This window comes from Mustela nigripes, chromosome 1 (genome assembly GCF_022355385.1).
Source record: "Mustela nigripes isolate SB6536 chromosome 1, MUSNIG.SB6536, whole genome shotgun sequence".
In the NCBI taxonomy this organism is placed as follows: domain Eukaryota; kingdom Metazoa; phylum Chordata; class Mammalia; order Carnivora; family Mustelidae; genus Mustela; species Mustela nigripes.
The window spans coordinates 18,947,257-18,973,956 of record NC_081557.1 but is presented as its reverse complement, the minus strand read 5'-3'; the positions used below and the strand labels follow the sequence as shown (position 1 = coordinate 18,973,956).

The 26,700-nt window shown below is 47.2% G+C and overlaps 1 protein-coding gene across 7 annotated transcripts in view; it reads right to left on the bottom strand.

Moving 5' to 3' along the window:
• Positions 1-26,700, bottom strand: part of SLC1A2 (solute carrier family 1 member 2) — a 144,772-nt gene that overhangs the window by 48,898 nt on the left and 69,174 nt on the right. For all 7 annotated transcript variants that reach the window (XM_059405731.1, XM_059405722.1, XM_059405750.1 and 4 more), the window contains exons 2-4: positions 10,212-10,351; positions 8,284-8,436; positions 6,016-6,266 (exon numbers count right to left, since the gene is read on the bottom strand). In XM_059405731.1, the coding sequence (XP_059261714.1) occupies positions 6,016-6,266; positions 8,284-8,436; positions 10,212-10,351 (544 nt within the window). The remainder of the gene's footprint in view (positions 1-6,015; positions 6,267-8,283; positions 8,437-10,211; positions 10,352-26,700) is intronic.

Genomic DNA, 26,700 nt, shown 5'->3' with positions numbered 1-26,700 from the left:
TGTGGTGTGATCCAGTAATGGGACGCACACTTCAAGGTGGGGGACAGACGTCTACTTCTTACATTCCCATGATGGTAGCCCCGCATCTTGGAGACAACATCCGACATCCAACATGGATGCTCTTCATAATGGCGAAACCAATTGGATGACCCTTCTTGTCCTTTAGGAGGGGTCTTGGATCTGGTCAAGAGTAGGAGAGTAAGGGTTTTGGCAGGGATCAGGTGAGGCCTCATGGTCCACCTGCTTTGCTCCTTCCTGCCTGGTTCCTGTCTAGCAGAGTCTTCACAGACCCACTCATTTGGGCTCCTTCCAGAATCATGTTCTGCTGGGCATCTCCATCTGATCACCAGATGTACTAGCAGCCAGCAGCTACAATGACAGGGATGTTGGCTTATATTTCTAGATCAAAATGTAAGGAAAGAAAACACCCACTCCTTCTAGACAGTGATGCCAAGCCTTGCTCAATATTTCCCAAGCAATCTCCGTGGAAATGGCCTCCCAAGAACCTCTCATGCTATTCCTCGACATCTGTGACATCCATTCTATTTTTAAAGGTGCCAGGCACCCTGCATGCAGAGTGCTGTGAAAATTCACATCAGAGCCCAGAGAAACAATACCTCCAAGGGTATTAAAATAGAACTCATGCAGAATCCTAGAATGTCAGTGCTGGTATGTAGTAGGCAACAGATGGCTGAACCCTGAATAGATACGGAAGGGGAGGCATAGGGAACTCAAATGACTTGTCAATCAATAGAGCTCTTGGCAGAGCTGGGACTTGAACTCAGAGGGCCTGAACACCACTGAATTCTTCTATTCCCTAAGCTCCATGGTCCCAGTTCACTGTGGCGGGGCCAAACAGTGAGCAATGCCAAACTGACCATTGTCCAAAGTGGGAGAAAAGCAGGATATGCTCTGTTCTAGCCTGTGCAGGGAAGGAGGAAGCTCAGGCTGAGTATGCAAGGAGAGAACAGGAAGCTCATGGTCCCCTTGGCCTGGGCAACGTCAGCATGAAGAAAGAACACAGGAACCATCCAAAGGGAGGCTTCTGCGAGCAAGAGATTCACGCTCCCAGGGTAAATGGGAAGACCAGAAGCCAACTGGGGACCTGTCCTTGGAATGTTAAAGAAGCCAAGGCTTGAGTCCAAAAGACTAGTGGCCCTAGTGGTAAATAAACGGTGGCTTTCAGGGTCAAGTGCACAGCCTGCCATCTATCATCTCTTCTGTCAACGGTAACCCCTCAAGGCTCCAGGGCTAACTACCTGCAGGGCAGATGGCAAGCTAGTTGCTGAAGCGGGATTCAGGGTGAGGCATGTCTGACTCCAAAATCAGTTTCTAAACAGCACAGACCAGTGGTTTAAGTTGCAGGCAAGTTGCTAGGGATATAGGAACATGGGCCTGGTTTCTGCCTGAGTTCTTGATCTGGGCCTACCTGGGTTGGACAGCGCCATCTAGGTGCCAATTCCAGTCTACCTAAGTCCAAGCCACCAGGGTCTCTCACCTTAGAACCTGCAAAAGCCGGCTCACTGCTATTCCCACCGGCCTTCTAGTCTACCTGCAAACACCAGGTAAGTTCAGCTCCCCAGAGCTCTGTCTACATCTAAAGCTGCTGGGTTGATTTCTTAAAAATAGAAAAACAGTTGTCTCCCTGTGCCTAAAACTCTCTTAGAGTAAGTTCCTGAGACTGGCCGTGGCCTACCAGGTCCTGCCTGAGCTAGGCTTTGCTTCCCCCAGTTCACTCTACCTCCCACACACTGGCCTTCCTTCTCTCTGAGGGCAACACCTCTGGGCAGGCTCCGCCCCCAGTCCCCAGCAGCTCCACCCTATTCTCAGCCTAGCTCAGTTTGTCCCTCACTCTTTCAGCTCAGGTGTCTCTCACAGTTAGTGCAGAGCCCTTCATCCTGCCTCTGGTGCTCAGAGAGCACTTACCTTAATTTTTTTAATAGCTTGTGTATGTACGTGATATTTGTTCTGGTCTGTGTTCCCCACTCCCTGAATGTAAGTTCCCCTGGGCAGGGACCCAGAGTGTCTCGTTGCCCGTGGCGTCCCCTGCATAGTAGGGAGCCTGGCACCTCCACAAGTGCGGAGTGGATGAGTGAACTGGATTCCCAGGAAGAGAAGACCCACATGGTCCCTGTCACTGGGTCGGATTCCTGTGGTCTGGCCGCAACTGACTGCCTGTTGCTGTCCTGGAAACCTCGGCTTGGGTCACCTCCCTGCTCTGTAAGACACGGGGCCTGCCACCTGGGGGAAGACAGCCTCTACTCTGGGGATGTGCACCTTCCTCTTTGCAGCCCTGTGTCTAACTCTGATCGTGAAGGCCCCCAAGACCCAAGATGGGCTTTTTGTCATCACTTCCAGCTGTATCCCAACGGCACAAAAGGCACCCCTCAGGCATCATTTCTCTCTGGCAATGCAATGTCACCCTATGATGAGTCCCTTTCTCTGGGTCCTCTTCGAGGTCCTCCTGAGTCCATGGATGGCTCCTTGTTTAAGACCCCTTTCCTCTAGGCTGCCTGAAGTCCAGCTTAAGGAATCTGCATGCTCCCTTGCCCTGAGGTAGATGAATGACCTACACAGGGGTGCTGAGGTGGCACAGTCAGGTGAGCATCTGACTCTGGGTTTCGGTTTGGGTCATGATCTCAGGGTCGTGAGATGGAGCCCCATGTGGGTCTTTGCACTCAGCATGGGAGTCTGCTTGAGATTCTCTCTCCCTCTCCTTCTGCCCCTCCTGCTCCTGCTCTCTCTGTCTCTAAAATAAATAAATCATTTTAAAAAATTCTACAGAATTTTTCCTCTGATTATCCTAACTCAAATGGACAGTGACCCTGGGCTTTGCTGGGGGATGAAGGGTTCATTCCTTATGAATGTTGCCAGTGGGGGCAGAAGGAGGTGTCCCGGGAGGGGGCGGGGCAGGGAACAGCTCAGCCCTCAGTGGTCCTGCCATGGACAGCTCCAAGCCAAGACCGCCCACTGACCAGACAAGTCGCTGAGTGCGAGCACGGCTCCCCGCAGTCCAGAACAACAGCTCCAGGGGCATGCCTGCTTCAGTGTCCCGCTATTGAGGGCACCAAAGGGGGCGTCCTTGTATGGAACATGGACACGACAGGGCCCAAGAAGGAAGCCCCGATCCTTGCCTCCCCAGTTCCACAGCTATACTTCCACAGTGTTCTTTTCAGAATGTTAACAACAGATGGGGCACCCGCTTATGTCTCTCTCTCCAAAGCAGGTGAATGCATCTTTCTAAGTGGGCTGGCAGAGGTCCAAATCCACTCTACAGAGGGAGTGCCAGGAAACACCTCTCCTTGGCCGCTGCTCTTCCCTCCCCAGCTAACCTCCAGAGCTGAAATGATTTCTTTTACTTTTGTCATCATTATTTATTTATTTATTTATTTACAGATTTTATTTATTTATTTGACAGACAGAGATCACAAGTAGGCAGAGAGGCAGGCAGAGAGAGAGGAGGAAGCAGGCTCCCTGCTGAGCAGAGAGGGGCTCCATCCCAGGACCCTGGGACCCTGACCTGAGCCAAAGGCAGAGGCTTTAACCCATCATTTTTTTTTTAATGGAACCTTTTGGTTTTGCTTTTTATTGTTTTCTTAAATTTTATTTTATTTTTATTTTTTACTGGAGTAGAGCTGACTACAAGATCACTTTAGTTTCAGGTATACAACGCGGTGACCAGACAAGTCGGTCTGTTAGACCATGCTCACCCCCAGGGCAGCTGCCCTCCATCACCACACAACTCTACTATAGTAGCACTGACTCTCTTCCCTCCGCTATGCCCTTCATCCCTGTGACTTGCTCAGTCCATTAACTGGAAGCCTGTGTCACTGTCTTCCCTTGGCCCATGTTTTCCATCCTCTTCCCTCTACCAGCCATCCGTTTGTTCTCTGGATTTATCAGTCTGCTACTGGTTTTTGCTTGTTTGTTTATTTGTTTGTCTTGTTTTTTAGATTGCACGTATAAGTGAAATCATATGGTATTTGTCTTTCTCTGATTGATTTCCCTTAGCATCCTACCCTCCGGGTCCATTCACATTGTTACAAATGGCAACATCTCATTCTTTTTGAAAGCTGAGTAATATTCCATTGTGTATATATACACATCTTATTTTCTTTTTAATTTTATTTATTTATTTATCAGAGAGAGAGAAAGTGAGCAAGAGAGCACAAGCAGGGCTGTGGGAGAGAGAGAAGGAGACTCCCCGTCGAGCAGGAAGTCCACTGCGGGACTTGATCCCAGAACCCTGGGATCATGACCTGAGCCGAAGGCAGATGCTTAACCCACTGAACCACCCAGGTGCCCCATACACATCTTCCTTATCCGGGAAATGCGTTTCTTTAACATAGTGCCATGCTATGGTGCCCGAAGACTGGCATCAGAAATCGGAGAACATATCCTAACCCAGAGTCATTTGGGCTCCCCAGTGATTGGCAACAGTATTTTGGGGGCAGCTGGGAAGGGAAACGGTTCCTCCAGGCCGCCTCTTTCTTGAGTTCAATTTTCTGTGCTTTCCTGGAAATGACTGAAGGAGAGGGTCTTTGGTTCTAGTTGACTTGCTCCCTGGGTTACTGGGAACTGGAGTATATTCTAACCTAACCTGACCTTGGGGCTAGACAACAGACTGGTGAGTGGGGCCTCGGAGGCTCTCACGGTGGCTCTGCTCAGCAGAATCATCCATTTTTTAAGAATCATAATGCTTTAAAAAATTGATCTTCCTGTATGCACTTGGTGGGAATAGACATTAATACAAATTTTTGTAGAGCCATTTTGCAACATCCAGCAAATCTGAAATATGAAACTCTTTGGCAAGACATAAGTGCCCAAGAATTTATTTTTTAGATATACTACACGGTCATGAAAAGAGAGAGAGAGAGAGAATGCTAAACCTCGTTAAATAAAAAGCAAGTGTAACGCGGCATGAGTAATGCAGTTCACTCGGGTGGATTTTTTTTTTATTAAGATTATGCATACATGCAGTTGAGTATCTGACCCGTGTCTGGGCTCAGGTCATGATCTCAGGGTTGTAAGCTCCATCCGCATGTTGGACTTCGAGCTCAGCACAGTCTGCTGGCGTCTCTCTCCCCCTCTGCCCTCCCCGTGCTCGCACACGCTCTCTCACTCTCTCCTGCTCTCTCTTGCTCTACAATAAATAAATCTTGGAAAAAAAAAAGATATTGCACACATCATACTATATATTCAGAAGGAAACAAAATTCCCAGCATGGCTATTTCTTAGGACCAAAAGTGAGGACTTGACTCCTTACGTGCGTCTAGACTGTTTAAACTTTTTACAATCCTCGTGTATTACTTCCACAATTTGAAAAATACCCTCTCCCTGGGCCCACACTAGAGATTCTGACTCTGTAGGTCATGTGTATTTTTTAAATCTACCCCTTGCAGTTTTGCTATACTACCAACACTGAGATCCACTCGGCATTCTAGAGTGTTGTGGGCAAAAGTGATAAAAATGCATCTTTGAGGGGTGCCTGGGTGGCTCAGTGGGTTAAAGCCTCTGCCTTTGGCTCAGGTCATGGTCTCAGGGTCCTGGAATCGAGCCCTCTGTTGGGCTCTCTGCTCAGCAGGGAGCCTGCTTCCCCGCCCCCCTCTGCCTGCCTCTCTGCCTACTTGTGATCTCTGTCATATAAATAAGTAATTAAAAAAAAATGTGTCTTTGGACAACATGCAGAGGGAAACCACAAACAAGGAAAGAGGTAACAGGAAGGAAAAAAAATAGGTAAGAAAGGGGATTCCCAGAGCAAAATGTTAAGTGAGCTGGAAAAAATAAAAAGAAGTTTAATAACAAAACAAAACAAAACAAAAACTAAATAAATAAATAAACATGACTTTAATCCCAAAATCCTGCGGCAAATCATCTCAAACAAGCTCTAGAGAGAGAGATAATTTAATATAAGGAAATGACTCCCCAGAGCTGGTTCAGTGAAACACTCTGCAAGTTGCTATCTTGCTCATTTAGGAGGCTGAAGGGGCATATAGCATTGGAACGTTGGGTTACCTGTTGAAAACAGGCCTGGACCAGGTTTTCAGGAAAGAGATTGCGAATAAGGTCCAGGAAGGCATCCAGGCTGGACACTTCATCATTCTTCTTCCCTGGCCCCAGCTGCTTCTTGAGTTTGGGGTTTCCTGGGTGGATCGCCAAGACCAGGATGACCCCCAGCACCGCAGCGATGATGGTTGTGGACATGTAATACACCATGGCTCTCGTCCCCAGGCGCCCACTGGCTTTAGCATCCAGGCCCGACAACCCTGCATTGAAAAGATATTGGAAACTCCTGTGATGTCTCTGTTAACTGCCCATCTCTGCATCCCCGTAACACAGCTCTGTATTACTCAGATGCATTCGTGGTTGATTACGGCTGCTGCTACTGAAGATTCCAATCCTACAGTTTACGGTTTGATCCGCCAAGGACATTTTTGAGGTTCGAGAGAACTGTGGAGAGTTGACGATCTCTTCTTCCGAGTTTATAAACCTGATCTCTCTCGTTCAGAGTTTATAAACTGACCGGTAACTACTTTTTTGTCAGTCTGCAATAGTGAGCAATAATGAGTTAAAGTTGAATATATTCCATTTTTAATTCCGAGATGATGTCCTTCCCATTTATTTGGCATTAAGACATCTTTTCTTTATGAAGTGACGGTGCTAGTACCTGCTGGTTTTTACTTCATTGTTGTTATTAATGTCCTCACTTAAAAAAAAAAAAGAAAAGCTGGTAGTCCTGGTGATTGATATCAAGAGTCTAGCCTAGTGATCTAGCACAGCCCTCCTTCCTCTGAGGTGAAGCACAAAATGTAGGTGGAGACCTACATCTTCCAACCTGGTGCAGGAATTAGAGAACACAAAGATGGGACTTCATCTATACTGGGGGAGGTCCTGTGATTGCTGGAGGAAATTCCAAGCCAAGTCACAAAAACTCCTACCTTCACTGGGTTTTTTCCCAGTTGTTTATTCTAGTTTTCTACTTCCTGGTTTCAGTTTCTGCTTTTACTAGACAAGAGGGATTGTAGCCCTTGCTGTGGGGGGAGGAAGTCATTGGTGTGAACTTTCCTGAATTGAGCTGACCCGCATTTGAGCCACTTCTCCTTACAACCAAAAGTCGGATTCTGGCCAACAGATGCTCACTTTCCTGGCCAGCTTGCCCTATCTATGTTCTGTTAAATGGGCATGGAGAACATTTTCTCTGGTTTGCAAAGAAGCCTTTACGGGGACAGTACAATGTCACTCAGTCTGGGCTGAATAATGAGACCTTGCATTCACCGGGCTCACTGGTTGACCAGAGACTCTAGAAAAACCAGGCTAAGCATCTGAATCTCTCGGTGTTTCCAGGCCTCACTTTCCTTATAAGGTGGAGAGTCCAGAGGGACCGCTTTCTCAAGGTCACCCAGATGGCACCCAAATACCAATCAAAGCCTAGCTTTCAGGGTGCCTGGGTGGCACAGTGGGTTAAGCCTCTGCCTCCGGCTCAGGTCATGATCTCAGGGTCTTGGGATTGAGCCCCGCATTGGGCTCTCTGCTCAGCAGGGAGCCTGCTTCCCCCTCTCTCTCTGCCTGCCTCTCTGGCTACTCATGATCTCTCTCTCTCTGTCAAATAAATAAAATCTTTAAAAACAAACAAACAAAAAAACCTAGCTTTCATCCTTAACTCCAAGCTCAGTCTCTAAACTCCATGAATTTACCCTATTCGAGCAATATTATTTGGTAAGGAAAAAAACTGCCAGTATAAGCCCATAGAAGCAAACAAATTCTTTCAAATAAAACAATTCTTTCAGCCCAAAACAAGCAAACATGACTTACACATTAAGAGTGCTTTTCTCAAAAACCTCAAAGGGTTTCAAATCTAATCTTTATTTTATTTTTAATACCCACTTCCCTCTATACCTAGTTAAACAGTTAAGAGAAAATTTCCTCTCCTATTTGTTACTTTTATTTATCAAAATCTGAGCCAAGTATAATTTGGAAAATTAGAAAAGTATACATCCAAAATTAAAACCTCTAATTTTTGTTTATCATCACTTTTAATGTGGCTGTTTCCCTTTCATCTTTTATTGCTAGACAGAGAGATGGTCAGACTGATCAATAGATGGAAAACTTTTTTTTTTAGGATTCAAAATCTCCTTTTGAGAGACAGGAAAACCAAGGCTCTGAAATAAAATGACACAGATCATCCCAATTATTCATTCCACCAAACTGAGATTCAGTGGTCCATCAACAAGCCAGAGCAGAGGTGTGATTCCCTGTGGCCAGGTACCAGAGAGATGGTCTTACCTGTGATTAAGCTGGAGATGATGAGAGGCAGGATAAGCATTTTTAACATCCTCATGAGTATATCCCCTGGAAAGGCTATTAACATGACCACATCAGGGTGGAGGGGAGATGCCAAGCGAAGAAGGCCTCCACACACTGCCCCCAGGATGACACCTAGAAGAGAGAGAGGGGAAATATTTGAGTTTGTGTTTTGCCTGAGTCAAATGAATAGCTCTAGGGATTCAGTAACATTGACCTTTCTCATACCTCTCTGTTATCGGATGATGAATAACATGTTACGAAAATATCATTATATAAGTCAAGTTCATTTTAATGACTAGGGAGAGAATATTGTGAACCTCTGTCTATTCTGACAAGCAGCACTGGGAGGGTCTAGGAGATCCTTCTCTCCTTGATTTGACTAATTTCTTTGAGGATACTCTTCATTTTTATCCTCAGAGATTGACAGCAGAAATAATCCCTCACATACTGCCAAATACTGCTTCCCCTTCTCTAAGCCTCAGCCTGGCCAGTGGCATGGCGCTTCATGTATTCTAACTGCATATCAGATAAAAAAAAAGTTTGATCTACCAAGCTGGTTGTGAGTTTCCTTTCTCCTTCTATTTTCTTTGGCTCCCAAAGATTTCCCCATGGCTCATTCTTAAGAAGTTTTGTCCTTGACTTCTATGTTCTTTTACATAATCTTTAGACTCGCCTTTGTGGGAGACTTTTATGGGAGATTAGGGGGCATCTCTCAAAGTGTATAATTTGAGAAGAAACAATGTGGGCAGAGTTGCTGGTGGGAGCCTTTCACTTTGCATGCTCGGGGATTCCACAAGACTAACCATGTATCTGCAAACAGACAGCTGATATGAAAGATCTTGTAGAAACCACAAATCAGGTCAGACATAGCACCACTAGCTGAGATGGGGAGTAGTTCCTAGGTCCATGAACTGGGGTGTTAACTCCAGGGGTGTGCAGAGAGCACTGTGGTCAAAAGCCTGATCTTTTTTTTTTTTTTTACTTTCACAGGAGGAAAACATACTTCTTGATGACCTATGATGAGTGAAATTTCTTTACATGGAAGGTAAGCTTTGGAAACCCCTACCACACTTCTGTCTTCTTTCATTAAGTGAACAGAACTGTGGCAAGCCCGCAGTTCTGACCCTGGTCCACTGATGTCCAGGATGATAGACTCAGAGGAGGAGAAGTTAGGGAGCTGAGTGGGGAAAGGGTTGGAGGTGAGGAGTTGTTCATTGCTTCTCTGTGTAGCCTAGGAGAGAGCTGAAGAACAAGGAGGGATAAAGATAGGAAATGGTGTGGTTGTCATTTCAAGACCGGGCAACTTGCCCACTTTTCAACAAACCCTGGTTGAAAACCCAAGATGAAGATTGTGTCAACAGTCACACCAAAGGACACCCACAGCCCAGGGAAGGTCTGAGGCAGAGGAATCAGACTCTGGAGAAGAACCCTCTTCCAGCCTGACCTCATTCGCTAACGTGCTGGGCTAATCTAAGGTAATAGGGTGTGTAGAGGCTACACCTCAGGAGCCCCTTCATGGGGTTTTCAGCACCAGCTGCCTTTATCTTCAGGCAGGTATTCCTCTAAATGTGCTATGCCGATCATCTGCTTAGGAATAACCTAGAAGGTCTGTTAAGACACAGATTCCAAGACCTCACTGCATATGGCCCAAAGTCTACATGTGCAGGGCCGGGAATCTGCCTGTTAACGTATTCACGGGAAGTTGTAAGGACCACTAGAATCCCAAGGAAGAAAAATGCATGACTGGGGCAGGTGAGGGGAACATTATGCCATCAAGGCAGCTGTGGGCAAAGGAGGCCTTAGGGAAGGCATGAGGCTTTCATCCTGCAGCAGGGCTGGCTGTGTGACCCAGCTTCCGCCCAGAGCCAGGAGAGAGCCAGGAAGGAGGGAAGGCCCCTGTCACCTACCAAACACAGTCAGTGTGAGCAGGAGATTCTTCCCCAGCTTGTCACACAGACGTAGGCCCAGGTGTCGCTGCTTGGGCTCCTCTGAGCTGAGGTGGCTGTCGTGCATTCGGACTTCCACCTGCTTGGGCATGTTGTTGGCACTGCAACAGAAGCACAAAGAGTGGTGAGAGCTCAGTGGGTGCCACCCAGATACAGTCAGAGGCGCTCGGGCAATAGCAGGTCAAACAGGCCTCCCCCCCAGACACAGAGGGGTATCTGGAACCAGGGGTAGGAAAATAAAAACCAGAACAACTCAGGGTACTCTGAATTACAGTTGGCCTGTAAGGAGGACACCAGGACACACTGAACACCCATGTGCTGGGCATGCCTATCCCTACCATCTTGGATCATCATGGTAAAGAAAAGGCGTACCAGCAAGGGGCCCCTGGGAGGCTCAGTAGATTAAGCGTCTGCCTTTGGCTCATGTCATGATCTCAGGGTCCTGGCATCAAACCCTGCGTCCCACTCCCTGCTCAGCTGGTAGTCTGCTTCTCCCACTCCTTCTGTCCCTCCTCTTCCCCACCCCTCTGTCTGTCTCAATTAAAAAAATATTTTTTAAAAAGACCTACCACAAGCAGTGGTAAGGATTTTGTCTAAGAGTTGCCCACCAAGGTAACTCTGAGAGGCAAGAATCTCTGTCCTGTTTTCCAGAAAGTAACTTCCTCAGGGTCACAGGTTACAAGAAATGGAGATATAAACCCAGATATGTCTGCCTCCAAAACCTGAGCTCTTCCATTCTTAGATCAATAGCAAAGAGGTGATGTTGAATGATCTGAATCAGATCTGAGGTCAGAAGAGTTATGACCTAAATCATGCCACATTAAAATGCCTCTGAGCTCAAGTCTTCCCCATCCTGGTCACATCAAAGTCATCAGTGTGGGTAGGCCAAGCTTTGCCTCTCTTTTGGAAAGGATGGTTTACCTAGTTTTTTAAAAATTCAATCGACTGTGGTTTTTAATAGGTCATTTGCACGGCCAAGGCTGCGCTAAGCTGCCCGCATCATGCTACACAGTGTCCAAGAAGGATGGCTTTAAGAAGCATGTGATCACCTTCATCCTTCAAGGCAGCCCAGCCCTTTCCCAGATAAACCCCATGTGACCCCAAACAATGGTGAGGGTCTGCAATGCAACGCTTGATGGGGTAATAAGCACCCTACCTCTTTTTCCAGCTTTGCCATTTGCCAGGCCAGTAAGATTTCAAATTTCAGCTTGGAGTTTGACATAGAAAGGCCTTTTTTTTTTTTTTTTTTTTTTACTTTGACAACTTAAGACACTTTTGTCAGCTGCCATTTCCAATCACCATCATGTGATTACAGATTTTTTAGCCATCTTTAACACCTAGAAAGATGGGTCACAGCCTCCGACTAAATGGCAACGCCTTCCAGGATGGGAGGGTGTGAGCCTTATCCCGACATTCTCACCACAGCCTGGAAAAGCTTTCTTTGGGGATGATTATCAATCTGCAAACCTGTGGTTGTAATAGAAATAGCTTGGGTTTTGTAAACAGGGAACGTAGGATTCAAATCGTGCCTCCATCGCTTGCTAGCTGTGTGGTGTGTAGAAAGAAGGCCTTAATGCCTCGCTTGTGGAAACTGAACATCACAATGCATGTTAGGGGCCTGCCATAGCACTGGCGTCTGCGGTCCCTTCATGCAGGGAGCGTGGACACACACAGTCTTCATCAAGTTCATGACGAGGGTGACACGTAACTCAAAGGACCTACCTATTGTCACCTCCGTCCCAGCAAGACACTGAGCTTAGCTCCCAGAGTCTCAGATTGAAGACGAAGGACACAAGCACATCTACTTACTTTTTTATAACAGACTGCTTAATATACTTGCTACCAAAATACTTTGAAATTAGCAATGATGTTTCCCAGTCTGGTTAGAATACCCAACTGAAACTCTTAGTCCAAAATATAAGCATCTTGGTCTCCCCGGAGTGGCCTGATTATCTACTCATCTGGTTCGTTTGGGGCCAACCTCGACTAGCTGACACGTGTGCACTAACGATCTCTCAGAAAGCAGGACAGGACGGCTCGCAGGAAGCAGATGAGGGCCAATCCGGTCAGCAAGCAACAAACAGCGTTTCTTCTAATCACTAAGCGAAACAGACAGGAAGGCTCTTTGGATGACACAGCAGAGGCAAATGATCAAAACGATCTTTTTTAACACGGATAGACCACATTTTGATGTTTCCATTGGGATCTTTTGATATTTTTAAACACGTCTCCAGCCAGTCATCTGAAGCTCTAAATCAAGAAATAGCCAAAAAAGAAGGGGGACCATGTGTGTTTCGGAATTAGAGAAGGGATCCGTCAGCCAGCCTTTGGCAACGCGCGGCATCCCCGGGAGACTGTATTCCCCTGCCTTCTGCTTCAACTGAAGCCATTTTGCCACTGATGTTAGACTCGGGCACATGGTTGGTATTTAAGTGAAACTAACAAGTATTTACACCAAACATTCCAGCAAATTCCATAGGATATAACAAAAGTGTCAGGCATCGACACAGCCATGTCAAAGTGAAAACAGACAGATACTGGTTTAACATGCACTCAGTCCAGCAGTTGGCTTGGGAGCCTGTGGCGCATGATCCTTGGTCTGATTCTCAGGCTGTGACAAAATGTCCCTGCAACCCCGAGTCAAAAACCAGCCACATCAAAGGAGCAGCGCCAAAATGCCATGAACTCACCTGTATTTACTGAGAGGATTCCCATGACGTCCTCAGCCCCGCCTCTCCCCCCCCACTTGAAATGAAACAAATGCTCCAGGCTCATAGGAGTCCATGACATCTGCACGTAGAGAATGATTTGTAAATTACTTCAGGATCCCAGCCTGCATCTAGGAACCCGAAGTCCCCTAAGAACTCATGGTAAAGATTCCACAGCAGCCTAAATGATCACTGCATCCCCACAACACGAGGAGAGCACGAAACAGCAAATATTATAGATAACAGCATTATATCATACTATAGAACAGTACAGAGCTGTTTCCAAGCCGTATACAGCTTCAGAATATCTTAAATGAGATTATCCACGTACACGGCTATCTGAATGCTGGTTCCTGAAAGCACATAGTCACAGCGGTAATCGCAAGGATACCTCCCACTTACTGAGTATTCTGTATGTCAGCCACTCTGCTCAGGAAAGAGTAAGGGGCAATCCTTGCTCTTGAGGAGCACGTGAGGGGAAACAGAAAGCCCTTTGTACAGTACTAGTCTGCTTCACTTGTGAGTCACAGTCGAGCTCTGCAGGGCTTACCATGCTATGGGGAAAATGGCACCCACCTCGCATTGTGAAACAAGAGTGTTCAAGAAAGGCTCCCTAGAGGGCTGATGCCAGAGCTGTATCTTAAAGAAAGGATTTAATGCCAACATCTTCATCTGCCACCAGTCTGTGAGCCCCGGGAGAGCAGGGCTGTGATCTTTCACACCTTGCTCCAAGTGATTGATGAATGTTTGCGTGGAGAAATGCGGAATTAGAAAACAACAACAAAGGACACCTTGCTTTCTCCTGGGAACAAGGCCCTTTCATGGACAGACTGGTAGCAGCCGGCTTTAGCAAGCCTCCTTCCAGGCTTGCATTTATGCCATGGAATTCCACTGGACACATATGACAGACCCCATGCTGTTCGAGGTGCTAAAGATACCATGATAAACATAGAGGGAACATCCTTCACTCTCACAGAGTGCGCATTTTAGTGGAAGACCAACTAAATGAACACACATATTTCAAGTGGAGATACGATCAGGGCGATTCTGCCTCGGAGGCCCGGGGAAGGCTTCTGTGACAAGGAGACATTAGAACAAAGAAGAGCGGAAGATAGATGCTTTGGAAACCTGTCTATCCAAACTTGAGCTTGAAGCTCCCACCAGATACAACTCTGGACATCTACATGCTGGATAAGCACAGGAAGTTATCTCAAGTGTGTATTCTTAGCCCCTTATCAATCCTCCCTTCCTACAGCTTTGGGGGTGCACCCCAAACCAAGTGAGAAGGAATTGAAAAGTCCAGATGTGCCTTGGTTGGCCCAAATCCACCCAGCCTGATGCTGGCCAACACCACTGACCACTTCAAGTTCTCCTTGAGGGCCTTTGGGATGGAAGATTTAGCAAGACAATTCCTTAACATTGGATGTTTCTGTAAACCAACATCTGCTGGATCACTCCCCAGAGCCCCGCAAAGCATGGCCACGTGATGGGACAGCCGTTTGGATGACTGAAAACCGGAAGAAATAGCCTGTAATTTCCTGCAGCCCAAACTTCTCTACCAAATGAGGTCAACGCTGTTCACGGGGCCGTCGCTGCCCCGGCCAGACCCCCCCCCCCCCAGAAGCTGGCTCGCCGGCACGCTCAGCTCATCGCTCAAGACTCCCTCCGTGGCCTGAAAGGGAACATGTCGTCGGGCTGGTGCTGAGCTTCAAGCTCTTCTCAGAACCTGCTTTTCATCAGCATTTGATTTCCCGTGCTCTGTCAAGAGCCTCTAAGAATAGGCTCCTTAGATGTGGGGTCAGATTCAGAATTCCTGCCTGTACCCTTCTGTGGTGCCATATCTGGCACCAAACTCTTTATTCCTCCTCCACTGGCCCGGTGGGATGGCAGCAGAACATTCCCAGGGAATCCAAAAGCAACGGACGTGTTTTGGCCTAGAGGTTGTGAGAACCTCCAAGGGGCATCACCACGCAGCCCTCTGCTGCCCAGGGCCGAGAGCCTGAGGGGACAACACTCAGGAACTGCCCTATTGGGGGAATCCTAGGTTAGAGCCTCAAGAACAGAACTAGGGCCTACTGAGGGGCTTTTCCTCAAGCCGTTGGTGTGCTGGGGCCGGCAGCTCAAAGCATGGAACACCACAATGTGGTGATTACAGCTGTGATCACCTCACGTGCGGGATTTCCCCTGCTCCCTAAAGAATACCATCTTTGCTGTAAAAGGGACTGAAACTCTAAGACAGTGGGGGCGTTGCCAGCCCACCAGTCCCGTCGCCCTTGCTAGGTCCTGTAAGACCTGCTGGAACGGGGTCAAGGAAGCTCACTGACCAAGAAGTCAGACTCTCTCTCTCTCTCTCTTTCTCTGACAGCCACTGTGTCCTCAAAGACCCCATGAATGAAACTCAAGGTTTACAACTCCCAAATCCCCCTCAGTCCCTTCTTCTGTCCATCTTTGGGCTTCTATGTCCATTTCTCAGATCCCAAAAACACTTTCTAGAAAGGACCTGTTGGTGAACCACTTCACCAATGATATTCCTTTTCTATGGCCTTCTCCTGGACATCCAGAGGTCTGGCTAAAGAACATGGCATATAGTTTTCCCAAACTGTGACAGGATTGGACCTGCGGACAAAATAAAACAGGTAGTCAGGTGGTCTGGGTTCTAACTCCAGGCCTGCTGCTATCTGGCTGTGTTAGAAATAGCACGGGGGATAAAATGGGTATAAAGCTGCTTAGGAAAATCAAGAGACAGGAGATAAAGTAGTACGAAAACAAATTCAGTGTCAGAAACCAATAGGGTTTAGGTATCATTTTTGGCCGATTTTGGGGGGGTGTCCCAAGCTCTTAACTTATAAAATAAAAGGGCTGATTTAGAAATTCTTTAATGCTCTAAGGTTCTGTGATTCTCTGTGGGGAGGGAGAGGATCTTCCCCACCCTCAGTAGCCTCCATTTTTGGTCACTCGGGACTGAATAAGCTTAGAGTTTACTAAGGGATGAATCATGACCAACCATGAGGGGACCTCCCAGTTCTTCGCATCGGTCCCCACAGGGAGAGGCAGACATGTGACTTAGAGACAAGAGACACACCAATGATAGAATAGCCACCATTGCTTTCTGACCTTAACTGTGTTTCTCTTTCCAAAAGCATGATTTAGTAACACTACTAATGCTGGGTTAGGGCTCAAATTTGCTACCACAATTCAGACACAGGCATCTTCTTTTTTTTTAATAATTTTTTTAAGATTTTATTTATTTATTTATTTGACACAGAGAGAGACAAAGGGGGGAGGTCACAAGAAGGCAGAGAGGCAGGCAGAGAGAGAGAGAGAGAGGAGGAAGCAGGCTCCCTGCTGAGAGCCCACTGGGGGACTCAATCCCAGGACGCTGGGATCATGACCTGAGCCAAAGGCAGAGACTCAACCCTCTGAGCCACCCAGGCACCCCCAGACAAAGGCATCTTCTTAATCCCCCATCTACACCCTTGACCAGGTCTCAGCCTAGATTTCTGAGATGGGCGGGTCAATGTCACAGGAACAGAGTCAAACAGGTGGACTGGCATTGGGACTAGCCAATCGCCAAACTGATCCCTAACTCCCTGAGAGATCACCCATATCGTTTACAGTCAACTCGCACGGAATTGGAGATTCGTTCATACACAGGAACATTCCGGATGAGAAATTGCAGGAAAAAGTCTTTTCTTCATACCGTTTCCCAAACCAGTGGGCCCTCACTGGCTAACCTCACCAAAGGCAAATATAGAGCCAACTGGGGCTTTTGGGTATCCTCACACAAGGAGTAAGGAAGAAGTTAGAGGAGACAGGGTTCTGATGAGGTAAATAAAAACAATATCCATTTCTCCCAGAAAGAGACTATTAAAACACCAGCCACCAAATGATTAGCAGGTGCCAAAAGGTGACTTTTGGTGACTGTGTGGAACACAATTACATCATTCCATGGCCATGGGGTTCTTCATTAAAATGTCCTTTCCCTGCCATGCCTGGGACAACGTGTTAATTTCTTGGACAACGTCACCCAGTTCACTGGGTCAGCGTAGAGCTTCCATGAGAGAATACTAGGAAAGCACCATGGAATATGTAACATGTAATTGATATTCAAGGTTAGTTCCCCTCCCTTGTCTTAAATGCCTAAAATGGTGCAAAATGACCATTAAGACAGTTGCTTTACAGTGGAGTTTGAGTGAGTTGAGTTTTGGCGACAAATAGTGCTTGCACTTTTTATGAAAAGGAAGTCCCAGAAGATCTGGAGTGGGTGAGGGGCCTGGAAGGTTCCCACTCTGTAAGCATCTACACTGTGGAATGACTGGGCAACCTCTCAAAGGACATCAGGAATACGTCTTAAGTATAAAACCTCTGGACCTTTGTGATATCCTCCTAAAGCTAGGGACCTACGCCGGCTTCAACACAACAGTTTTGCCTGTTTCCAGAAAGACACACTGCCAAAAAGAGACACAAGATGCCAAGGAACAGTGACCCTCCCAGCCTGGGTAGCGGGATTGGGGTGGAGTGTTTAATCATTTCAAATTGGGAACCTCTTCTAAAAATAAAGATCATGCCATGACCCGGGAGGACACTGTCCAGCCCGGTCTCCAGGGGCACATCACTCCTGAAGTATTTGTTACCCACCTCCGTTTCATCGGACAACATGAAAATACATTTGAAAAACATCGCACAGCTCCAATAAGCGGGGAAATTCATGTGGCATGCCTTCTGGGTTTTGAGCCACAGGGAACTTGGCTCTTGTCCCAGTTTGCCTTGAAGCAAATTCTTTCCTCCGATGAAAATGTCCTCCCCATCCACCCCTCCAACCCAATAGATTAACTTCTACTTCTTCTTCAAAGCTCAATTCAAGAAGGACTTCCCTGAGGAAGTCTTGGTTGACTTTTCACTGCTCCCCCTGCAGCTTACCTGTGCTGACCTGCACTGACCTCTCCTGAGGTATTGTCACAGTGATTTGTCTGTTTCCCCACTAGAATATAAACTCTGAGGACTCAGCCTTGTTCTACTCTTCCTCACACTCAGCACGGTTCCTGGTATATGGTAGAAGCTCCGTTTTTTGCATGTTGAATGAATAAATGAATGAATGGGTGACAAAAAGCATGTTCTAGTCCCAGGAAGGCCTCCATTAGGCAGGAAGGGCCAGGTCAACACCAGGTAGGGCTGGCCCTTCCCCACTGGCAGTTCTGAGGCAGCTGCCCCACCCAAGGCATGGTGGCCCCAGCGCTCCCAGTGTCCTCGTGGGAAGACGAAGCTATGAACCAATCTGGGCTCAGCTAATGAGGCCTTCAGGGGAAACTGAAGGAAGACGCCTTAGGATCCAGCTGCCAAAATCAACAGCTCTAAATCTGGGCCTTCCAAAATGTCCTTCTACCAAAGAGCATGACCGCTCTTTCCTTTGCCAGAAGGATTCTTCTGGAAGCACTCTTAATGAGCAGAGCTCTGGATCTGGCCCTCAAGCATGGGAAGTTCTTCTACTAATCCCTGAAGCTTCCCAGCAGAGCCCTCCCAACCTGCCAGGCAGGGGAGCAGCTGGGATGCTGACTAAGTCGCTTCATTAGCCACAGGGCCTTCAGACACCAGGCAGCGACCAGGCACAGCCAGTGGCTTGGACTTCCTGGGCAGTTTGGTCACACTTCACAATTGCTTTTCATCAGTGTGGTCCTTCCCCGTCTTGAGCAGAGCAGTCTATGTGCCTTTTCTCTCCTTCTAGACCAGGCAGCCAATCTTGAAATGCAGCATCAATTCCAAACAAGAAGACCAGTGAGCATTACAACCTTGCAAATAGTGAGATTTCCTCAGGCTGGCCCTGAAAATGCCACACTATGCTTTTGTGGGGAGATGTTTTTGGACTTCCTTTATGCTTCTCTGGGGGTCTTCAAAGGTGCCCACTTCTGACCTCCAGAGCCTGAAATTCATCCTTGAGAGTCCCACCCTTTGCACCTCAGATTGAAGCCAGAGGCCATGGAAAAAGAGACCTCTTCCCTGACAACCCAGTGTGAAGGAGCTTCTCATATCTCTCCCTAAAAACAGGATGTGCTGAGGAGGACCCTTTGACATGGGTCCTGGCTACAACCACACCCAGGAGCCAAGTAAAAGGAGAGGAATTCAGGACATTGGATATAACCTTGACCAGGAGCACACCAGTGCCTAGGGTCAGGTCTGAAGTCAACCGTGTTTAAAACTCCATGACCTCAACAGGTTTTCTAGAATACTCTCAATCTCCTTTTTCTTTTTTTCTTTTTGTTTTCAATCTGAATACTAGTTTCACATGTGTGTTCAAGTGGAGAAACTTAATCAAGCTGTTCACTTAAGATCTGTGGGCTTTTCTGTCTATGCGTTAGACTTGAATCAAAGGCTTAAAATAAACAGGCAAACCAAATGATGTTCTTGGCCCCCAAGTGGCTGATTTCATAGCAGTAGATTTGCCAGCAAAGAAAAGGTGCTAATTTTGCCCAAGAACACCTTATACATGGGAGACATGCGATCATCTCCTTCAGATGAGACAGAAATGGCGGGATTTGGGGTGGCCCAGGTTATAAGAGAGGGCTCTCGCCGACCAAAAAAAGATGTTTGTGGTCCTTACCTTCCTTCTGATTTTCCATGCCCATAGCTGCCAAGATCCCTCAACACATCAACGTCCCTTCCATATGGAGAATCTTTTTGTGCTCTTTTAACTTATAAACAATCACCAACAGTCCATCAGTTGAATTGATTAAGAAGTCAGTTAACAGTAATTTCATGATATGTCAACAAGTGCAAACTTGATAAAACACTGTCTTATCCCTTGCCGTGTTTTGTCTTCACGGCATCCCTAAGAGGGGAGGAATGATCCCACCTCAGAAATGGAGATCCTGAAACTTGACAGAGCTCAAGACTTAGAAGCAATGGAGCCAGGGCATGAGCCAGGGGGTTGTATGGCCGGGATTAAATCTATGTTGCTATCTGCCTTGGAGGCCAGGACTCTTGGGGTCCATCCTTTCTCGGGGTATCTGTGAGTGACGGACACCTTCAAGTTCCTCAAGGCACATGAACTTCGGAGACATGCCGCCGAGCACCCAGACAAGGAAAGCAGAGAAAGGAGCATGCTGCCAGGGGAGGAAAAGAGTGAGAGGGGCTCCGGGAGCCCATCACCTTGTTACATATGTTAGACAAGGTTTGCTTCTGGTGCCTCAGAGGTACCATGTGGGCAAGGGGCACCCTTGTAACTGACTTCTCCCCTTGGACAACCACTGTGCACAGGTGTCATCCTGTTCCTGGGGCCCCAGGGAGCACGTGTTGATGTGGAATCACCCCACCCTGGGCTCCTCACCAGGAAGGACTCCCCTCCAGCACCCCCTCTGCCCCTTCAGAAGAGCTGAACTGTCTGGTAACGGGTAATAAGAAGGATACAGATCCTGATGGCTACAAGGATAGCTAGTCATGTTGATGCAAAGCTTACTTTTCTAAGCCTTTTATATATAGGAACTCAATTCTCACAATAACTTCATGAAGTGCGTACTATTATCGGCGACCTTTATTGGAGGGGAAATGGAAGCACCAGATGTTTCCATTACTGGCTCAATGTCACTGTTTGTGGTTTGTAGAGTCTGGATTTGAACGCAGGCAGTCCTGAACTTGGAAAAACAGGTCAGCTCTCTCCAGTCCTGGAAAAACCGCTCTTTACATTCGGGAATTTTGTGCTAGCAATGAACAGGGACACTGAACAAGGAGGCAAAAAAGTTTTGCTTACGGTGAGCAAAATCCCCAGGGAAGAAGGAAAATGTCTAATCCAAACCAGAGCCTCCACACCATCTTCACAGAATCCTCACAGACTTTCAGGATTGGAGAAGCTTTCAGACCTCCATCCACCTCAGGACAAATGATTATCTGGTCAAGGGATCCTAAATCAGTCTCTGAATCACTTGTGAAAGCCACAGACCTCCAAAATGTGTGCCCACACATGGGTGTTTATAGCAACTTTGTAATTATGAAATTATGAAACTGCCAAAACTTGAAAGCAAACGAGATGTCTTCCAGTAGGTGAATGGATCAATAAATTGTGGTACATGTAGACAATGGGCTATTACTCAGAGCTTAAAAAAAAAAAAGGCTATCAATCCATGAAAAGACACGGAAGAGACTTGGATACACATTGCCAAATGAAAGATCCTAATCCCAAAAGGCTACATGTTCTATATAGGACATTCTGAAATAGGTAAAACTAGGCAGCCAGTAAGAGGATCAGTGGGGGCGGGGGGCTGGGGGAGGGAGGGGTCACTAGGTGAAGTACAAAGGATTTTTAGAGCAGAGATACTCTGTGCGATACTAGAGTAGTGGATATATGTTAAACATTTGTCTAAACCCATAGAATGATCAACACCAAGAATGAACCCTGGTGTCAATCTTGGACCTCAGGTGGTTCCTCAGTTGTAACAGATGTAGCTCTCTGGTGGGGGGCTGAGGATGGCCCCGAGATCTGCTGTGTTTAAGGGCACGGCAGGGGGTGTGTAAGAAATCTCTGGCCTTGCCGCTCCATTTTGCTGTCCATCTAAAGCTGCTTTCAGAAAATAAAAGCTACTGGAAAAAAAAAATAAAAACAAAAACAAAACAGATCTCCAAGCCCCATCTCTGAATATCCCAAATGAGCCCATCTGGGTGGGGCCTAGAGCTCTGGGCTTTTGACAAAGCACCAGGTGACTTTGTTGCAGTCCACGCACGTGTGGATGTCTAGTCACTGACCGAACATTTGCAGGGAAGGGGACCCGGTACATGACACGCCTCACCATCTTGTCACTGCACAGCTTCGGCGATTACCAAGTTCTTCCTTCGTGATAAACCTAGAACACTTTCCCTCGGGCTTCTACCCACTGGCTATTCTTTTGTCCTGCAGAGCCATCTAGGAACAGCAGTGACAGTGACCATTAGGCAATGTACTAGCTGTTTCTCATGCAAAATTTTGTGCACTCCCCCCAACATTCTCACAAGGCAGGTGCTATTATTATTGCTTCTTAATGGATGAAAAAACTGGAGGTCGGTGATGAAGTCATGTGCCCCAGGGCTAGTGAGGGGCTGAGCTGGGATCGGAAGCCAGCTCTCCCCAAGCGAAAGGATCATGCTTTTCATCATAACACGACACTTAGCAATACACAGAGCCTGCCTCTCTCTCTATCCACTAGCCTCCCAGGCACCCCTCCAGGTGGGGACTGGTCACATCCTTGCTCCCCAGAGCGAGGCAAGGCAGGCTTTCTAGTCCTCTGCATGCAGAACCCCAGCATCTGCCAGAGTCGAGGCTTTGACCCCACACTTGAGGGAGCTCTGGTAATAAACAGGGACCACTGGTTGATTTTTTAGTATGTGCCCATAGTAGGCATAAAAACACCCCCCACCACCTGCAGAATGCCCAGGCCCTAATCCCCTGAACCTGTGACTCTGTGAGTGACTTGCGGCAAAAAGGAACTAAGTTTGCTAACCCTGAGTTGGAGACTTTTTCCTGGGTTACCCAGGCAGGCTCCGTGTAACCACAAACAAAGGTCCTTACAAGTGGAAGGGAGGCAGGACAAGAGAGAATTAGAAAGACAGCAGCACGAGAGAGACTCAGCCCCACACTGCTGGCTTTGCAGATAGAGGAAGGGGCTGTGAACCAAGGACTATGTGGGTGGCTTCTAGAAGCTGGCAAGGGCAAGGAAACGCGTTCTTCTCCAGAGCCTCCAGGAATGAACACAGCCCTGTAGACACTTTGCTTTTAGCCCTGTGAGATCCATTTCGAACTTTTGACCTCCAGAAGTATAAGACAATATATCTGTATTATTTCAAAACACTCAACTTGGGGTAGTTTTTATAGCAACAATAGAAAACAAATGTGGCCCCAGGCCCTAGGCTCAGTGTTGCCTATACTATCTTACTTGATGTTTATAATAAGCCCAAGACACAAGGCGACAAACATGGAGATCCTCTCTGGGCCCACCCCCCACCTTCTAGAGCTCTGTCCAGAGATGCAGCGAGCCCAGATTCGTACTTCTCAGCCTCCCCAGCTGAGAAGCAGGCTGAACCCCTCAGCACACCCTTCCTCCCTTCGCCCAGCTCTGAGGGAAGAGTTAGAGGCTGAAGCAACAGCTTTCTCTCCTTTGCCAGGCGCCAGCTGGTAAACACCAAAGGCTGACCAATGTCACATCTCCGATGGCTCCCATCACCCGGGGAAGCACCTCAGGACTTCCCCCGGCCCGGACCTGTGCCTTTCCTTACTTCGGTTCCTTCTCACAAGCCATAAATTTGTGGCTACTGATCAGTTAGCAAAATATTCAGCCCCTGCTGACTTCACCAGTCAACTCAGCGTACCGATGGCTCCAAAACCTCTCAACTAGCTTGATACGCTGATTCTAGAAGGGAAAAACTGAGCCATCCCATCACCAGCAGCAGGGAAATCCTCCCCTCGGGAAAGTTGCTTCCTAAGAGAACGTGAATTTCTTACACGGGCCACTTGCTGAGAGAGCTGCTTCGCAGCACCTGACGTGGACATGGCACGGTCCACCAGTAGTCCACTCCTCTGTGGTTACCAACTTCCCATTGTTTTTTTGTTTGTTTTGGGGGGGGGGGTTAAAAGATTTTATTTATTTGTCAGAGAGAGAGCAAGCACAAGCAGAGAAAGAGGCAGGCAGAGGGAGAAACAGGCTTTCCGCAGAGCAGGGAGGCAGATATGGGACTCAATCCCAGGACCCAGGGATCAAGACCTGAGCCAAAGGCAGACGCTTAACCGACTGAGCCACCCAGGTGCCCCACCCACTTCCCCTGCTTTGAATAGACGATGTCCTGCTTGGTGCTTGGGGATTAGAGTACTTCTCACATTCGAACCTGAATGCTTAGTGGACTCTGTGATGCTGTTTCCTCAATATCTTAATGTCTTCCCCAGAAGACTTTAGATTCTCAGTGAAAGGGCCTGTCTCTACCCTGGGACCCAATATGTATTAGATGCTCAACAGCATCTGGGGGGAGGTAATGATTTGGAGGTTCTAGAGGGACTCACCTCTACAGATCTGGGAAGTGCCCTCTGCAAGAGGCTGACCAGCTCGGGTGGGGCACCGGGTAAGATGTTCCCCGCCCCCATCCCCATGGATATGGGTTTGGTGCGAAGCCAAACAAAGCTCAAGGAAAGAGGGCATGAAACTCCTTAGCCTGTGGTCTCCCAAAGCTTGAACTGACACCCAACGACCTTGCCAAAAGTAACTGCAGTTTCAAGTTACCTCAAGGGGACACAACTGGACTTTTTATGCACTTCCTGAAGGCATTGCAGTCCTGCCTTCCCTTGACACCCAGGAAGTCGTCCAGTGTGTTTGCCATGAACCACCAACACGGCTCCATTCCCTTGGCGATGGAGATGAGTGCCCTTCATCCCCAGTGCTTGGGAAGAAAGGTTCAATCTTGTTCAACTTGTAAAATCTTTTATTTATTTCTAAGCATGTTTTTTTTTTCCCCCTAGCTGTCTCTTAAATCATAACATCAAAGCAAGACCATGTCCTGTCTTTGTTTGAATCCACTATATAATGACCCGTACAATGCTAGGACCCTAACTGTATTCAGTAAGAACCAGTAGATCAAATTAAGTGCTAGGACAAAATATGGGACTAGGGGTTGGATAAAATCTGTAGTATTCCTTGAAATGATTTCCCTGGACTCCAACACATCCTAGAGATTTGCATGAACACAGAAGCGGCAGGCTCTTTTGCTGTGGGCAATCTCGCCTTCCTCCTCTACCCACCTTCTCCCTGTCTACCCTAAGGCTGCATTCAGCCCACATTCAGCCCTTTGTGCCTGACTTGAAAACAGATCCCACCCCACAATCCAGTTCTGAGAAATCACTATTATACAGGATGGGGAAGAAGAAGAGGCTTCCCATCACCCATCATCCTGCAAACACATAATAAAATTTCATTGTAGGCATCTTTCTTCTTCCCCCACATATGCCCAAAGTGTCTCTCCTTTCTCTTTACTTCATTTTTCACTCTCAGCTTCCTTAGCCCAATCAGCAAAACAGCCTGATGGACTGTCCAACAGCTGCCCAGATGTTGCCCCTCACACATGCACTCAGGGTGGGTTTCGGTCCCCATCCCTCCCCACTTATCAAGTGTTCACACAATGTCTCTTCCCTGCGGTTAAGAACCTATGACCTTGTCCCATACCATTACACCCAGAATAATAGAGAGACGTCCGCAAATCTACTACTACTTTCTTTACAGCTAAGCTTAATAAGTAGTAACTTTAACAATGTTAATGATAACAAGTTGGGTATTAATTCTGAGTCCTCTTTTAATTTGCAACAATAACTCCCTACAAATTGTTCAGTTTAAGATTTTAACTGAATATCCACGCTCTTCGTTTTAACCTTGTATTGAAAGTACTAACAGTGCTTACCCACCTTCCAACATGATAAAATTCGGATGACAAAGTCAAGCTTTTGCACTTGGAGAGTGTTGCAATAGCTCCATATGCAATTTTTGAGATGTTGGTCCACACAACCCTTTCTACCCCTCCAACTTCATTTTTTGCCCACCAAGGTTCCCTGTGGGTCTGACAACAACAGGAGATTGTTTTTGTCATTGTAGTGGTTGTTGTCGTTGTTGTTGTTTTTCATTTAAATCATTTCACAACATTTAAAAGCTAGTAGATTTCAGATCAAAGTCCTGGAATATCTAGATAGCACAACACCTGGATTCTTGATGGCAACCATTACCTAGAACTGAAAAGTGATTCTTCTATAGATAAACACTGATTTTCCAGTTGGCCACAGACCCCATCAGTCCCTATTACTTCCCTGACACCAAGGCCAAGCACCAAATACCATTTGTCATTGTGCTTGCACCGCTGTATTTCTGAAAGAAGTGTTAGGAGGAAAGTGAACTGCTCCCTAATTTCGGTCACATACTTTCCTGCCTCCTACTGCATTTGTTAGCAGCCTGTCCCATTTATAGAAGGGCGCTTTCCCTGTGCACTTCCATAAAATCCCCAAACAAGGAGTGAATACTTCTCTCCCACATTACAAAGTAGGTACAGGGTGATTCAACAGAGTGAGTCATATCATTACCAAGGATGTCACATGATTTACAACTTGGAGCCAAGTCTCCCAGAGGACAAGCGTGAAAGCATGAAGCCGGTGGCCTGCGACCTCACCTTCCCCAGAGCAGACAAAGACAGTGCCTGAGAAACAATCCAGGACTGGCTCACGGATGGCTGGGGGAGAACTGGCTTTCTTTGTCTTCTCAGCAGACCTCCTTGTTGTGGATGGTTCCAGGATCATAACTCTCTAGAGTGATGACTTAGCATGTGTTAAAATGCAGAGAGTGACTTCAGTCTGCTTTTACAAGTCTACCATGGTGGGGAGGGCAGGGTGTGCCGTTTTGGCCATTTGGATACCAGCCCGTACAGTCAGGAAGAGAGCAGTTATCTGCAGTATCTCTTAAGATGGACGTTTTATACCACGTGAGAAGAGCTTGTTAGTCATTTCACAGATGAGGAAGCAAGATTAAGTAAGGGTCTTGTTGTCTAACAGCTAGGAGAGGGCAAAGAGGGGAATTACATCCCCATCTATCTGTACTGAAAACCTAATCCTTTCTAATGGCAACATGGTGACTACGAGAGTCTCGACCCTCATGAGAGTGACATTCCTAGATGTTCCTTAGCTCCTCCATCATGGACGTGACCTTGAACTGTCCCAGAGAGAGTATGCATATATGTGTGAGTATGTGTAGAAGGAAGGGGTT